At 46.1% G+C, this 15,022-nt stretch overlaps 1 protein-coding gene across 4 annotated transcripts in view; it reads right to left on the bottom strand.

The window, feature by feature from the left end:
- LOC111144113 (SLIT-ROBO Rho GTPase activating protein 3) overlaps positions 1-15,022 on the bottom strand; it is a 287,770-nt gene that overhangs the window by 41,689 nt on the left and 231,059 nt on the right. For all 4 annotated transcript variants that reach the window (XM_022498256.1, XM_022498253.1, XM_022498255.1 and 1 more), the window contains 3 exons: positions 14,329-14,434; positions 13,882-14,109; positions 11,085-11,164 (listed from right to left, as the gene is read on the bottom strand). In XM_022498256.1, coding sequence (XP_022353964.1) covers positions 11,085-11,164; positions 13,882-14,109; positions 14,329-14,434 — 414 coding nt within the window. The remainder of the gene's footprint in view (positions 1-11,084; positions 11,165-13,881; positions 14,110-14,328; positions 14,435-15,022) is intronic.

Below are 15,022 nucleotides of genomic sequence, written 5' to 3' on the forward strand. Positions count from 1 at the left end.
CAATCTTGGGATTAGGAATAACTCGAGGATAGCAACTGCGCCACCTTGTTTCCCTAGCATTCGGGGTTTCTATTTGTGAACATTCTCAGATGGTTTCCTCATCTCACACCCTCACAACAACCCTGTGAGGTAGGCAAGGCTGATTAAATCCACTTGAAACATAAGGCAAATGAGCCCGTGAGAGATGAAGGAACTTTCCAAGCATCTCACAAATAATATGTGATTGAAGCTAAGAACTGAATTCAGCTCTTCCTCTTCAAGATTCTGGTGTGAGTGTGAAATTGGGAAGTTGATTTTTATCACCGAACATCTAGCAGTTGCTTTAAATTATCTATTAAACTCCCATGGCCAGCAAAAGTAGAGATTCTTAATGCAGGGGCTGGACACCCAGCTGGAGGGTTTTCTGAAAGTAAGTCTTACGGAGTTTTTTTCTTTAAGTTTATAAAATGGAATGAAGGGGGGAAAGGATACTTTTCCCATTTCTCCCGCCCAATCCAGAAAGCAAAGAACTGCTCAAACCACACTGGGATTTCTTTCTTTGTGTGATGTTCTGGGTACTGACCAGAAATCTCTGACAAGGAAACGTAGCTATCCCAACTTTGCATGACATCAAATCAATTTTGACTTACTGAAGTGCTGGGTGGGACACAAAGTGGGGAGCAGGGGGGCAGCTCAGCCAAGGAAAGTGGGGCAGCCTAAGCCTTCCATCTCTTCTGCTGTTCAGTTGCAGAGCAAAAAGGAAAGAAAGAGAAAGGCAGGGAAAACAGGAACAGAGAAAGCCACGGAGAGGAAGAGAGAGAAACCAGAGACCAATGTCCCCTTTCTGCCTTTCAATCAAGATGAAAATTTACATACATTGGCAACATAAGAATTGGCCTCAAAATTATTCTGTGACCAAAAGAATGGTGACTAAAATGTTCCCTAGATAACCCCATAGATGTGGGTGTCGATATCCAAAATGGTGCCAATATTGTAGTTCAGAGGCAGTCAGGCCCTTGGAAGCTGTGCATGGGTATGCATAAGGTTCCATCTGTTTAGACAAGAAATCTCATGTGTTTTCATCGCTAGTCCCAACCACAGGGACTAGCCGACCTAGGTTAGAGAAGCCAGTCTATAGCAAGAAAAATCACAATCAAACCTTATGCTTGCATCTTGCTGCCCCATCTATCATGCACTTTTCAAGTGCATTATTGCATCCAGACCACCTCGTTACAGGGTTATGAACTAGCATTATTCTAAGATCAGGTTCTGAAAAGTGAGAAAAAAATGTACCGTATTGCAGCCCATCTGCAAAAATTGGTCTACACACGGCCAGCTGCAACTTGGCTGAGGGGACCTGCTCAAAGGATCATCTAAAATGAAACTAACCTTGGGCAGGAAACCATGGAAGATACGGAGAGCCATAGCATAGAAACATCTCACCCAGGGCCTTTAGGATTAATTTAAAAACCACTTCAAGTTGGCAGCGCATTACACACAAATTTTAAATGAGTTTTGGAAGAAAGGGGAAGCTTTTAGTTTGCTAACAAAGTTGCCTCTGACCTTGGCCAAAGGCCAGAGTACAGATGGCTGGGTTTGCAGTTTAGTGTAGTACGTCTAAGTGGGAGGTCTGCAGTCACAGCTTGCATTTCCCAGGCCCTAGGTCAAAGAGGGTGTGGAAGACTACATCTCAGATGGCTTTATTTAAAAATTTAAAAAAAAAAAAAAAACAAAACTCAACTTTTCTCTAAGTTAGACCCTGGGACCTGGCCAAGGGTTCGATTACAGATCTCTCCTGCAATCTGCTAGAACCATCTTCTTCTGCTTGAGTTCTAGGAATTAGGAAGAAGTGAGGGATGGCTCAATTTGTCCCCCATCTGTTTTCCTATTTGCAGACTTTGGTGTAAAATGTGGCTTATGTTGTTTGGGGACTATGACAACATCTTCTTGCCAGATAATCTAAATAAATAAATAAATAAATGAGTTTGTTTCTGGAAAGTATTTAGAAAGGGACCCTGCACATCTGCTGACCCTTTGCTGGAAGGTCCTCGCCTGGCATTATGAATCACCCTGATATTCCCAGACTTCTGGGGCCAGAGGAACAGCTGCACAGCTAAACTTCTGGGAAGCCCTCTGTCTCCCCATCCTGATCCCAGCAAAGTGAAAACCTCAGAGCTTTCCAAGCCTCTTCCCAGCCAACTCTCTTCCAGATGGACAGGAGGGAGTTGATGGTTCATCTTCCCTTTCGCCAAGTAGAACAGCTTTCCAGGATTCTGGGCCACTGGCTCGATTCGTGTTGGGCAGTGGGGTAACTATTTGCTGGGAACTTGAAAGGAAAGAGATGGGTTCTAAGGAACAACCTGGTCAGCAAAAGTGTTGCTTAGAGATCTCAATACTCTGAAAGTAGATGAAAGGTCCACTCACTGAAGGTCAACCCTTCAGCTACCACCTGATGAGTGGAAAGTGTTCACTGGCTCTGGTCTGCTCAGGGAAAAGCGCAAAAGGTAATGTTGAGCAAGCTGGAGAGAAAGCAGAAGTTGCCCATTTGTTACTGTCTCAGCAAGGGACTCCCCCATCAGTCCATCCAAGTGCCCAGGAGGTGTGAAGCCAGGGTGTGGGCAGTAGGGGCATCTGTACGCGCTTGCGTGGCTATGCGCATGCATATGCCCAGACGTGTGCCACATGAGCCAAACCCAAAGACCTGGCAAATGGGGACCCCAGGCTGGGCCCTCTGCCTGGGGAGGGCAGTTTGCTCAGCAGCCAAAGAACAGATGGGGAGACAGGTCAACAGTTATCCCACAGCTTCTAGCCTCTACTGATTGTCCTCAGCCACTATGCAATATATATTACCGTCCCACCAGATGGATAGCGCCAACAGAACACACCCCACTTTTCCATAGCAGCTTGGGGAAAGGCACCCTCCCTATCACAGGCCTGAAGGGGCATGGCTTCACCAGCATGATGCTAGGACAAGCAGAACAGCCAGCCTCTCTCAGCACAGCCATACCATCCCCTCAAGACACTGGTGAAGAGCTATCCTGCTCTAAAAACAGCCCAGCTTCTCCAAGCTCTCAGCAGCATCTGCTTTCCCACCTTCCCGCCTTCCCACCTCTCCTGCACTTCCCAGCCCCTCCCGCTCCCCATCTCAGGCAGCAGGTGCCAAAAAACAAGATCCCCAAGTCTTACCTGGTTGTGCCACATTCTGCTCTCTCTCCTGGAAAGAAAGGTATACACTGATGTTTAATTGTTTTTGTTTTTTTTTAACCAGCAAACATTCATCTTTTTCTAAAAACAAGAAACAAATGAACTTAATTATTTGTGAAATGGGAAATAGAATTTTGCCTAAGTAATGGTCTGCTGGAAAGAACTGGGTCTTATTAAATACCCAGGGCCTCCTAGCTGTAAGGTTACGTTCACATAAATTTCATTTTGTATTGCTCACATGTATTTTTTTTTTTCAGTGATTTTCAGACTGCAGCCTGCTGACCACTTGCATCAGAATCTTCTGGGGGGCCTTATTAAAAGTGCAGATTTGGGGGCTTTCCCATGGGCCTTCTGGATCAGAATCTCTGGGCTCAGACAGGAATCTGCATTTTAACAAGCACCCCAGGTGATCCCTTCTGTGCGTGCTAAGACTTAAGAACTCAGGCACTGCTTTTTATCAACAAAGGTTGGTTGATGAGGTGGCTGGATGGCTCAGTTGGTTAAGCATCTACCTTTGGCTCAGGTCATGACCCCAGGGTCCTGGGATTGAGTCTCTCGGCAGGCTCCCTGCTCAGCAGGAAGTCTGCTTCTCCCTTTTCTGCTACCTCTCTGCTTGTTGTCTCTCTCACTCTCTCTCTCTCAAATGAATAAATAAAATCTTAAAAAAAAAAAAAAGGTTGGTTGAGCACCTGTCATATATTTGGCCCTAGAGCAACAGATATAAGATACCTCTTGTTGTTCCTTAACCCAGCCACACCCTTACCCTGACCCCTCCTGTCTTCACTCTCAGCTGAAGACCTTCTTGCTTCCTTCACTAGAGAAGAAAATCAATAAGACAGGTCTTGACGTGCTTCCGTAAGACTCACCCACCCACCTGTGCCTGCCCATTCACTCTCTACCTCCTCTCCTCTCCAGTATCCTGGAGAAGCATCCCGATTCTGTCAAGCCCAGACCTCATACTCAAAGTCCCAGCCCCCTCTGCCCATCTCAGGTGCTTTTCCTGCAAGTGCCCCCCACCACCCCAAACATGACCAATGTTTTCTTTCTTCTGGATCATTTCCATCTACATATAAACATGTTCTGGATATGTATAATCTAGCTTCGAAACCTCCCCTGGGCCCCCTTTCTGCCTCTAACACCATTCCCATTTCTTTCCTTTACAGCAAAGCTTTCGGAAGGAGCTGTCTAGGAAGGACTCTTGCTTCCCCCACTCACCCCACAGAGGCTGGCTTCTGACCTCACCATCCACAGGGACTGACGGCTCCGTGTGGACGAATCCACCGTCTTCGCTGCTTTTATCTGACTTCTCAGCATCAACAACTCACTGAATCACTCTCTTCTTCTTAAAACGCTTTCTCCTTGATTTTCATGACTCCACACTTGCCAAGGGTCCCTCCTGCCCTATAGGCTGTTTCTCAGTTTCTCTTGCTGTCACCTCATCTGCCCAACCTCTGACCTCTAAATGATGGGATGCCCCCAGAAGATGTACCCGGATCTCTTTCTATACACCCTCTCTGCCTAACCATGACCGAAGTGCTTACCAAAGACTCCCTAATCTTCCATTTCCAAAGACTCCAGATCTTCCATTTCCTTGGAATTCCAGACTCCTTGCCACTGCCTTTCTTTTCTATTTTTTTTAAATATTTTATTTATTTATTTGACAGACAGAGATCACAAGCAGGCAGAGAGGCAGGCAGAGAGAGAGGGGGAAGCAGGCTCCCCGCCGAGCAGAGAGCCCAATGCGGGGCTTGATCCCAGGACCCTGAGATCATGACCTGAGCAGAAGGCAGAGGCTTAACCCACTGAGCCACCCAGGAGCCCCTTTCTTTTCTATTTTAACAGCTTTGTTAAAGCATAATTTACAAAGCATAAAATCCACCCATATGAAATGTATGATTCAATTATTTAGTAAATAGTCAAAGCTGTGCAACCGTCACAACCATTCAATTTTAGAATATTTCCTTCACACGAAAAAGAGCCCTTGTGCCAACTCACAGTGACTCCCCCTTCCCATCTCCAGCCTAGGGCAACTGCTCATCTATTCTCTGTGTCTATGGATTTGCTTATTCTGGACACTTTATAAAAATGGAATCATGTAATACACAGTCTTTTGCATTTGGCTTATTTCATTCAGCGTATGCTTTTGAGGTTCACCCACACAGCACGACTCAGTACTTCATTCCAGTTATGATGCAGCAGAGAACATCTAGGCCAGCGCTGCCCAATAGAAATGTAATGGAAGCCACAATTTCTAGCAGCCATGTTATAAAAAGTGAAGAGAAATAGCTGAGATTAATTTTAATAACACACTGTGTTTAATTTAATACATGAAAAATGTTATTCGATGTCTAGCAACATAAAAATTCATAAAATAGTATATATATATTTTTTTGTGTTAACTCAGAAATCTAAAATTTTCTACCTTTTACCTTCTGCAACCTGTTGGGATCTTTAAAAGTATATTTTATAGTTAGTGGCTCAGTCATTTTCAGAAGGTCAGACTGTCTGGACCCGGCAGACACTGGTTCCATAATGTGCTGCTAAATCTTGGCCCAAAATGGTTATGTCCCATCCCTTTTATGGATAACACACTATTCATTCTTGAGGTGCTACAGTGAATTGAAAAGCCACCGTATCTAGGGTATAAACCCTAGAGCTTACAGACTACCCGGAGCAGTAAAAAGGTCAGAGAGCTAAGACTCACATGATGATAAACTAAGAATCCTCTGGCCAATAAAACAGCACAGCCACAGCCAAGGGCATATAGGGGTGTGTTCTTGTTCCCAAGATGTGCCAGTGACATTTACAACAAGGAATGCCCATTTGCAAGACACCTAGAAGCTTTTGACTTGTGGGTCTGGGATTGATCATGCTAACAAAATTTGCTTCCAAGAGAGTGCTTGTGTTTCCTCTAACTTATGGCTTCTTTGAGCTATCCTGTCAAAAGAGTGCTTGAGAGGAATGGATTACACCAGACACTTCATTAAAAAAAAAACAAAAAAAAACAAAAAAAAACAACTTGCATCTTCTCAATCAAAATATTCTGCTTGACCCCGTATTTCTCACCTGTTTCCAAAATTTTCAGTGTCCCTCCCAATACAAAATAGCCATCTGAGGACATAAAAAGGCCACTGATGCTGGTATAACCCCAGCCCAGCCCACTCTTGGATGAGTTTTCTACTGGATGGAAGGGTCCGTATATCCAGGTAGTGGTGAATCATCCACTGACCCTCAGAAGAATGAAGGAGCTGAGATTTTGAGGTCACTTTGGCCTGCGCAATTTTTTCATGCTTGTTGTCCAGTGGGCAAGAACTTGACCCATCTAAGTCAGTGTGCATTTTCCCCTTTCACCCAGTGCCCTAAGAATCCACATCTACCTGTATCAGGCAGTGGGGATACAAATGTGACTCGAGATTTGGTCTCAGCTGAAGTTCTTTTCAGTAATTTGGTAATTTATTAACTTTAGAAAAAATAATATACCAGTGTTCATTACTTGTGACAAATACACCGTATTTACTGATGTCAGTAACAGGAAATACTGGATGTGGAGTCTATGGGAACTAATGGCACCATCTTGCAACCTTTCCGTAAATCTAACACTATTCTGAAACAAAATCTATTTTATTTCATTTATTTATTTTTATTTTAAAGATTTTATTTATTTGTTTTATTTATTTATTTACGAAAGAGTGAGAGATAGAGAGAGTGTGTGGGGGGAGGAGCAGAGGGCCAGGGAGAGAGAATCCCAAGCAGACTCCACACCAAGTGTGGATCCTGATGTGGGGCTTGATCTCACGACCCTGAGATCATGTCCTAAACAGAAACCAAGAGTCAGATACTCAACCGAATGAGCCACGTAGGCACCCCTAAAATAAAGTCTGTTTTTTAAAAAAACCCAAAACCTCTCCGGAACTGACCAGTCTAATAAGGCCCATGCCAGTTTTCAAAGGAAGCACAATGGGCTTTTCCACAGCTGGGTTACTAGAGAACAGGACTCTGGAGATTCTTCTTGATGGCTCTTTCTTAGCAGCCCTTATATTCAGAAGCTGTATTTTCCTGCAGTTTTTCATAGCTATTCAGTCTAAAACTCAGATGGAGGACTGGTAAATCACATCTCAGAGCAAGGTGTAGGTGAAGACTAAAGAAACTTGCAAGACCAAGCTGGTCAGGAGTTATGCCAACCCAAGCTAATTATTATTATTATTTCATTCAAGCCATTCAGGCAAGGGCAGGAAGAAAAGGTTGCATCAGATAGCATACAAGAGTAAGCTGGAGGGGCGCCTGGGTGGCTCAGTGGGTTAGAGCCTCTGCCTTCGGCTCGGGTCATGATCTCGGGGTCCTGGGATTGGGCCCCGCATCGGGATCTCTGCTCGGCAGGGAGCCTGCTTCCTCCTCTTTCTTTCTGCCTGCCTCTCTGCCTACTTGTGATCTCTGTCAAATAAATAAATAAAATCTTTAAAAAAAAAAAAAGAGTAAGCTGGAGAGGAGCACTTTCTCATCTGGGATCTTATCTTTTGTTTGTTTGTTTGTTTGTTTTTTAAGATTTTATTTCTTTATTCGAGAGAGAAAGAGGGGGATAGCACACGCAGGGCGGAGAGGTAGAGGGAAAAGCAGGCTCCCCACTGAGCAGGGAGCCCAACATGGGGCTCCATCCCGAGACCCTGAGATGGTGACCTGAGCCTAAGGCTGACACTTAACCAACTAAGCCACCCCAGGCATCCTGGGATCTCATTTTTAAAAAGAACATCTGGTTTTCTAAATCCAGGGGACTTGATTTTCAAAGTACAAGTAGCCACCAACTCATACGGGTCTGCCTTTTAGTGCGTGGCTCTGAGAAACAGGCTCCGGGGGCCATAAAAGCAATCCTCCTCTTCAATGCTAGTTGTGGGAGCTGCCCCGTCCCCATCTGAGCTCCTCTCTAGGACTTTCTGGCTCTTCCCTTTCCTTCCATTCTTGTTACTTTAGTGCCCCCTTCACTGCTCTACTCCCTGCAGCCCCACTCACCTGGCCCAATGTGGAAATGTCAGGATGGGCAAAATGGAGAGGGATGTCAGGGAAAATGAACAGAAAGCTCATTGCAACTCACTCCTCCCCTCTCTTACCCCCAGTCCATGAGTTTTGACAAACATATATACCCATGTCCAACCAGCACCCAAATCAGGATACAGACTTCCATCACTCCCAGAAATTCCCCAGAAGCTAGAAGTCACAAAACTCATCTTTGCTGATAAAAGTCAGATGAGTGGTTGCTTGGGGTAGAGTAGGGAGAATTAACTGCAGAGGGATACAGAGGAGCTTTTGGGGTGATGGAAATATTCTATATCCTGATCTGAGTGTATATATTTGTCAAAACTGACTTCTATGCAAAATGAGTAGATTTTATTATATGTAATTTACATGTCAATAAAAATGATTGAAAAAAATTCTACTGATACTGGTTTCAAAACCCTGGTTATTCCTCCAAACCGTAGTTATTCATCTTTCTTGAAGACTTTCTGGCTCTTCTGGGCTCACAGTGATCCCTTCCTCTCCTGGCTCAGACCCTTAGAGTCTGTACTGTTCACATGGCAATTCAACCAGTGTTTCTGTATGACTTAATATTACCGCTTTTGATTTTTTTATGAATTCGTGAATTGTCTCCTCACTAAATTAAGAGAGCCTTGGGGCTGGGAAATGGTTTAATTTCTCACTGTTTCCTTGAAAGCATGGGGCTCACAAATGCCAAGCATCTGCAGATTCCAGCTATCCACCTGACTGGTACCAACTGGACACCAACTGGACAGGGAAGACTTGGGTGGCCAGGTTACAGCCACTAGACTGTGCACCCCTATGGAGAGTGATCCTGTGGGAGGCAAGGACACGTTGTGGGTGGCAAACCCCTAGTGGCCAGTGAACGTTAGCCCCATGCCCCATTCTGATTCTCATCTGTCACACTCCTCCTTCCCTGAAAAACTTGGGTGATCTCTAAGCCTGCTTTAAGCTGTCATCTTGGGACCTACTGGCATCATCACCTTGGAAATTCCCTTCATCTCTCTCATGTTGGTCTCCTATTTCCTGGACCCCATGCTTTTTTTTCTTTAGGTAGAGTATATCATTCAGTCAATTGTCCTTGCCAAAAGAATACAAGAATAGATCTGGGTGCGGGGCTCCAAGCAGCACCTAGCAACTTCAGAAACCCCAGATCAGTGCCTCCTCCTCAGAGCTGAGCCTCACACCAGTTTCCAGGGCTTCCAGGATTTGCTGCAAACCGTCTCTGACCTTGGGGCCTAGTTCATGTCCTCATGACCTTTCGATTCAACATTCATTTAGTGACTATTAACTGAGTACCTACTGTGATCCAGGTACCATTCTAGGCATTAGAAACAAAGGGGTGGACAAAATAAACAAGGAAGTCCCTACTCTGACTGAAGATATGATACTGTTGTGGTGGGGGTGTGACCAAAGATAATGAGCAAATGAATAAATAATAAATAGGATGGTGATGAGTAAGATAAAGAAAATCAAAAAGAGTGTGCTGGGACAGAGGTGGTGCTTTCTTGAGGTTGGGGACAAGGAGAGTCTCACTACGGAAGTGACATCTGCAGGATAAGGAGCCACCCATACTGAGATCTGGGGTAAAGGCATTCCGGATAGAGAGAACTGCAGATGCAAAGGGCCTGGGGCAGAATAAGCTTGATGAGTTTTGAAGGGCAGTTCCTAACAAAATCAACTAAGCTGGATCCATCCATTCCTGAAGCTATGCCTAACCTGGGATTTTTCAGGTATATGATATCTGAGGCCTTTAATGCTTAAATCAGTTTGGGTTGGAGCATCTGTCATTAGCAAGTGCAAATCCACCTATCGGTCTTAGAACCAGCTCTTTCCACTGGCACCCAGAAACCACACCTGAGTACTATATACCAGCTCTCCTAACAAAAATGGTGGCCAACAGGGCCTGGGACTGTCCCAGAGGGAAACACAGAAGCTTATAAGAAAACCTCTACATAATGATTTTTTTTCAAAGTAAAATTATCACAGGGAGAAAGGAGGGCTATGCTTGGTCTATACAGGATGGTGTTATAACTTTCATAGGTCCCTTCCTCCATTAAAAAAAAGTTTAAAAAATTATATACTACAACTGAATTGATATAAAGATGAATATAACACAGGTTGGATCATATTCCCTTTCTCCTCATTATTTTAAAAGAAACTAAAACATTTTTACAGGTCCTTAAAATACCCTGGACCCTGGGTACCATGCCTATTCTCTCTAATGGTTTTGTTGCTCATATTATCCAGATTGCTTGTCTATGTGGTCCACATTCCCTAGAGATGAACCCAACTCCAGTCTCCTTGTCTAGAAGGGATGGAAAGGTCCAATGAGTCCCTCAAAGCCCAGGCCTGCTTTCCCTCTCTCCCACTAGCACATCTCTGGGTCATCCCTGCCTGGTTTCATCTTTGGGGCACCCATGCCCTGGGGACACAGCTTTGTTGGGCATTATTTCTGTGGATCATGGGGAGCCGCTCCTAACGTGTCAGGTAACAAGACTGGGAGCTCCTCCACAACTCATGTGTCTTTCATCAAAGTGCCCCAAGTCCTAGCACAGGCTGGGTACAGAACAGATCCCTGGTGGGGAAGGAACAGGGGCCGAAGTATGCTTCCTACTTAGCAAACTCTTGTCACTTAGGATTTCCACTTGGGCCAGGCAGGACACAGAAAGAGGAGACAGATGGGTAGGAGTGTGGCGAACGGGAGCGCACATGTCTCCGAGATCTTTCTGGGTCCCCCCTCTATTCTGGAGGGCAATGTGCTGACTTGCAAAGCTGGAGGGGTTATGTGGCCAGCACAGAGGCTGGGCAGACATGAGTCAGTGTGAGAGGCTCCAGGTAAGCTCACTGGCCCCAGGTTCTCCCTCACTCACCTTCATCACTGGTGTGAGGCTCTGTGCCATTGTCGTGGTCGACTTCATCGATAGTCCCTGGCTCGCTGTGTGGACTGTCACTGCAAGGAAACATGGGAAGGGGACACATTGGGCTCTGCACCCTCACACTGTCCTCAGCTTAAGTGCCAGCCCCGCCCACCTCTGCACTTGACCCAGGTCAGGCCCAGGCCTGCCATCCTTACCCATTGGACCTCTCATGGGCCCTCCTAATAGAAAACCGCTGCCAGCGCCTGCAATGGGCAGCTGTCCTGAATCACCTCCCCCAGCTTCCCCTAGCCCTGGAATTTGCCAGGCTGCCAATTCCTAGGTGTTTCGGAAGACCCAGAGATCAGTGTAAAACCCTGGCATTTATCCTCAGAAGGACCACAGGCCAAAATATGAAGGAACTCTGGAAGTGCGGTAGGTCATTTACCTAACCTGCTTCCACGTTTTACAGAGGACACGACATACCCAACAAGGAGGAGCAAAGCTCCCAAGGAGCAGGGCTCTCAGGGCTGCCTCGGGGTGCTGCGTGCAAAAGCCCGGGCCAGTCCACATGGCACCAGCAGGCTGGCAGCCATAATGGGCACAGGAGGAGGCAGAGTGAGTCCAGGCCTATCAGATTTGTAATTCATACACTGGGATAATTTCACCAGCCACGACCCCCTCTCTAAATGATAAGCTTCTCAAGGTCAGGGTTTATTCCTATAGTCCATTTTCTAACTGAGCCAGGATGGAGTCCCGTTATATGCTAGGTAGGAGGGACACACCGATGGGTGAGTCGACAGCCTCTGCCTTCAGGGGCCAGGAAATAATCTGCTGCAAGTTGAAACGTGCTATGGAGGAGCAAATGAGCAGAGACAACAGCAGAGGGGACCCGCGGAGGGTGGTCGGGGAAGGCTTCTTGGAGGAAGTGACACTTGCAATGGCAGTTGAGAAAACAGGAATTTCATTATGAAAAATTCTCTACTGCCTCCTGGATAAGGTCCAGATGCTACACAATGGCTTGAGAACTTTCAAAACCTGCTGGCCTGTGCAGCCTCCTCCCTCACCATTTCCTCGGCATCTGCAACACTCTGGCCACACAGAACCACTTTCCATTTTACTGAATGCTTCAAGTCCAGAACATTCTTTGCCCCCTCCTTGACTGGCTGACTCCAGTTCATCAAACAGGCCTCTGTTAAATCATTTCCTCCAGAAAGCCCTTTCCGACCTCGCTACATTGGTTCAGGGAGACCCTCTTCTGGAACTGTCTGTTTCCTCCTCCCTCAGAGCTCCCTGCATCAGGGATTAATCCCATTCAGGTTACATCCCTGACCCCCTGCCTGGAGCCAGGCCTAGGACAGACACTCAGCAACCATCTGTCCATTCGTCAAATGAATGAATGTTGTCCAGTAAAGTGTGATCCTCAGCCAAATCCCCCTTTTTGGCTTTGAAAATACCTCCAATGTAATTAATAGTTTTCCTTTCTCCTGGGAAGCTAATGGCATTAAGAAAAGTGTGGTTATTGGATATTGTTCTTTGGTAAGTACAACAGATCTTGAGGACCCTTCCCAGAACAATTAATGATCATACTGGAGGAAGAAAAGAGAATGGGTAATGGTTGCAAACACTGTGTGAAAAGCTTCTCTTTGTCCAGAAAGTATGCTTGCTGGCTGTTTAATGTCTCTGTGACAGAACAAGGACAGATGTGCTCCTGGTGCCTCAAATAATACAGCAGAGCTCGACATCTCTATGGGGGACAATGTGGGGAACAAAGGGTCTGGAATGTCTCCCTTCTTTGAAGCGATTTAAGAGTCCAGGAACGCTGTGATAATCAAAAGACAAGCCCCCTACAGGAACCTAGCTGAAAGCAGTATGGGGAATACCTAAATGCACAGCTGTGTGTTGTCCTGGATTGGGAATAAAGAACAAATAGGAACCCTTGGCTTGTCTCTGGTGTTCTGAATCCACATTTAAAAACACTTCCTATCTTACCACATTTTAAGGTCTTAGTCTGGGGAAAGTAGTCAGCCCTGATTTTGATTAGGTTCTGACATTTTTTCTCCCAAGACCCCATGTAGCACAGGTACCCAGAGGTGCCCAACTACCAACTGCTGACCTAGTGTGGAGCTCTCAAAAAACGTGAACTCACTGTGTCTGGAAAAAAGAACTCCTTTCTCAAGAGGTTGTGGTGGGGATTATTATCCACTCCCCTGCTGCCTGAGATGGGTTTGTGACTCACCCGGTCCATGACAGCTTGACATCTCCTAACCAATGTGATTTGTTCACCAAACTCGAGGCTCAGGAAGGGGATATAATTCTTGGATTTGTGTTGGGGCACTGGGGAAGAAGAAGCCCCTTTTCTACTGGGGTTGCTGAGAGAAATGTGCTCTAAATCTGGAGTTACTAGATGCCTTCCTGAAGCCACCAAGGGAGAGACTACCTGAGAATGAAGCCAACACAGAAGAAAACAGACCCAAGGGTTGGAGAGTGCAGGACCAAGTCCTGATGATAATAGTTGAACTCCTGGATCCAGCTATACCTGAAGCCACGATCCTTGACTTTTTAGTTAAGTCAAGTAAACTAATAACTTCCCATTTAGCTTAACCAATTTGATTTGTATTTCTGTCCCTTATAAACCAAGAGAGTTTGGGCTCATATAAGGCTGTGGCAAAGCTCAAATGATAAAATGCATATGGAAACACAAACTATAAAGCAGTAAGAAAATCGAGGGGTTTCTTACTGTTCCTGTTCAACAGCAACAACAACGATAGCGATGATGATAATAACAATATTAAGAAGAATGGAATCTTACCAATATTCTTCCCCTCCAGCCATGCATTTTTCATACACAGGTCCCTCTAGCTCCCGGGGGCTGGGGAAGATGGCTTCATGATGGATGATGATGGTTTTGATGACTTCGTTGACGTGTGCCTGGCAGGACACAGGGTCCTGCCCATCAGGGATGTGCATGAGGGTGGGCCCGAAGCAGATGGCCAGGTTGTAGGGATCCATCATGTTCTCGTCACTATACTGCGAGAGGCTACAAGAAAGGAGGTACTCACAAGTCACCTGGGAAAGGGAAATATTTCCCCCTGTGGGTTCTTTCTTTCGAGGGCTCTACTCAACTCCAGGAGGGTTCCATGTTCTGTTTTAGGAACAGCTGCACCTGCAAAAGCCTCAGGACATCCCCTCCCAAAGAAGGCCAGAGCTGAGGCAAAGAGGGGCCACCCCACCACCCCCAAATGGCCAGGCAACTCACTGGTTGAGGAAAGCAAAGAGGTATCTCATGACCACGATGACCACTCGGGGAAGGGTGATGAGGATTTGCTGGATCTGGTGCACCCTGTCAGCTGGGTTCTCCAGTTCTGTAACACAGAGGGGCTTTTCAGGGGGTCTTTCATCCTCAGGGAGCCAGGCAGCCAACATTTCCTAGAGCAGTCCACACGGTTCTGGCCAAGACAGTTCTCTTGGTTCTAGGGATTGATTCAAGACCCTCGTCTGGCCACTCACAACAAGTATGTGAGTCAATTCACTCCCTTTTATGGATGAAGCCAGTATATACTGAGTTTCTGTCACCTGATATCTATGAGTCCTGACTAACACAGACACGGGCCATGTTCCCTGAACCTCTTGATGAACACCAGCCGCACCACAGGCCTGGCACAGAGTAGGCTGGAAATAAGTTTGAGTAAACAACCAACTCTACAGCTCTATACTGGCCAAGGAGCTTGTCTCTGAGCCTGGTTTCCAGGCCCATCCTAGACAGAGAGACGCTGGTATTTTTGTCATTTGGGCTACGGGCAGGAGCAGCAAGCTGGGCTTGGTAAGAAGATGGGCTTTGTGGGCTTTGCCTCATAGAGAGGGAAAGCTGGTGCGAACACTGAGCTGCCAGAGTTCTGATGTGTGCCTGCAGGGCTGATGCCCAAGCCTATGCCAGTTTCTCTCTTAGAAAA

Source organism: Enhydra lutris, unplaced genomic scaffold, assembly GCF_002288905.1.
Source record: "Enhydra lutris kenyoni isolate GAN:26980312 unplaced genomic scaffold, ASM228890v2 scaffoldscaffold10, whole genome shotgun sequence".
In the NCBI taxonomy this organism is placed as follows: domain Eukaryota; kingdom Metazoa; phylum Chordata; class Mammalia; order Carnivora; family Mustelidae; genus Enhydra; species Enhydra lutris.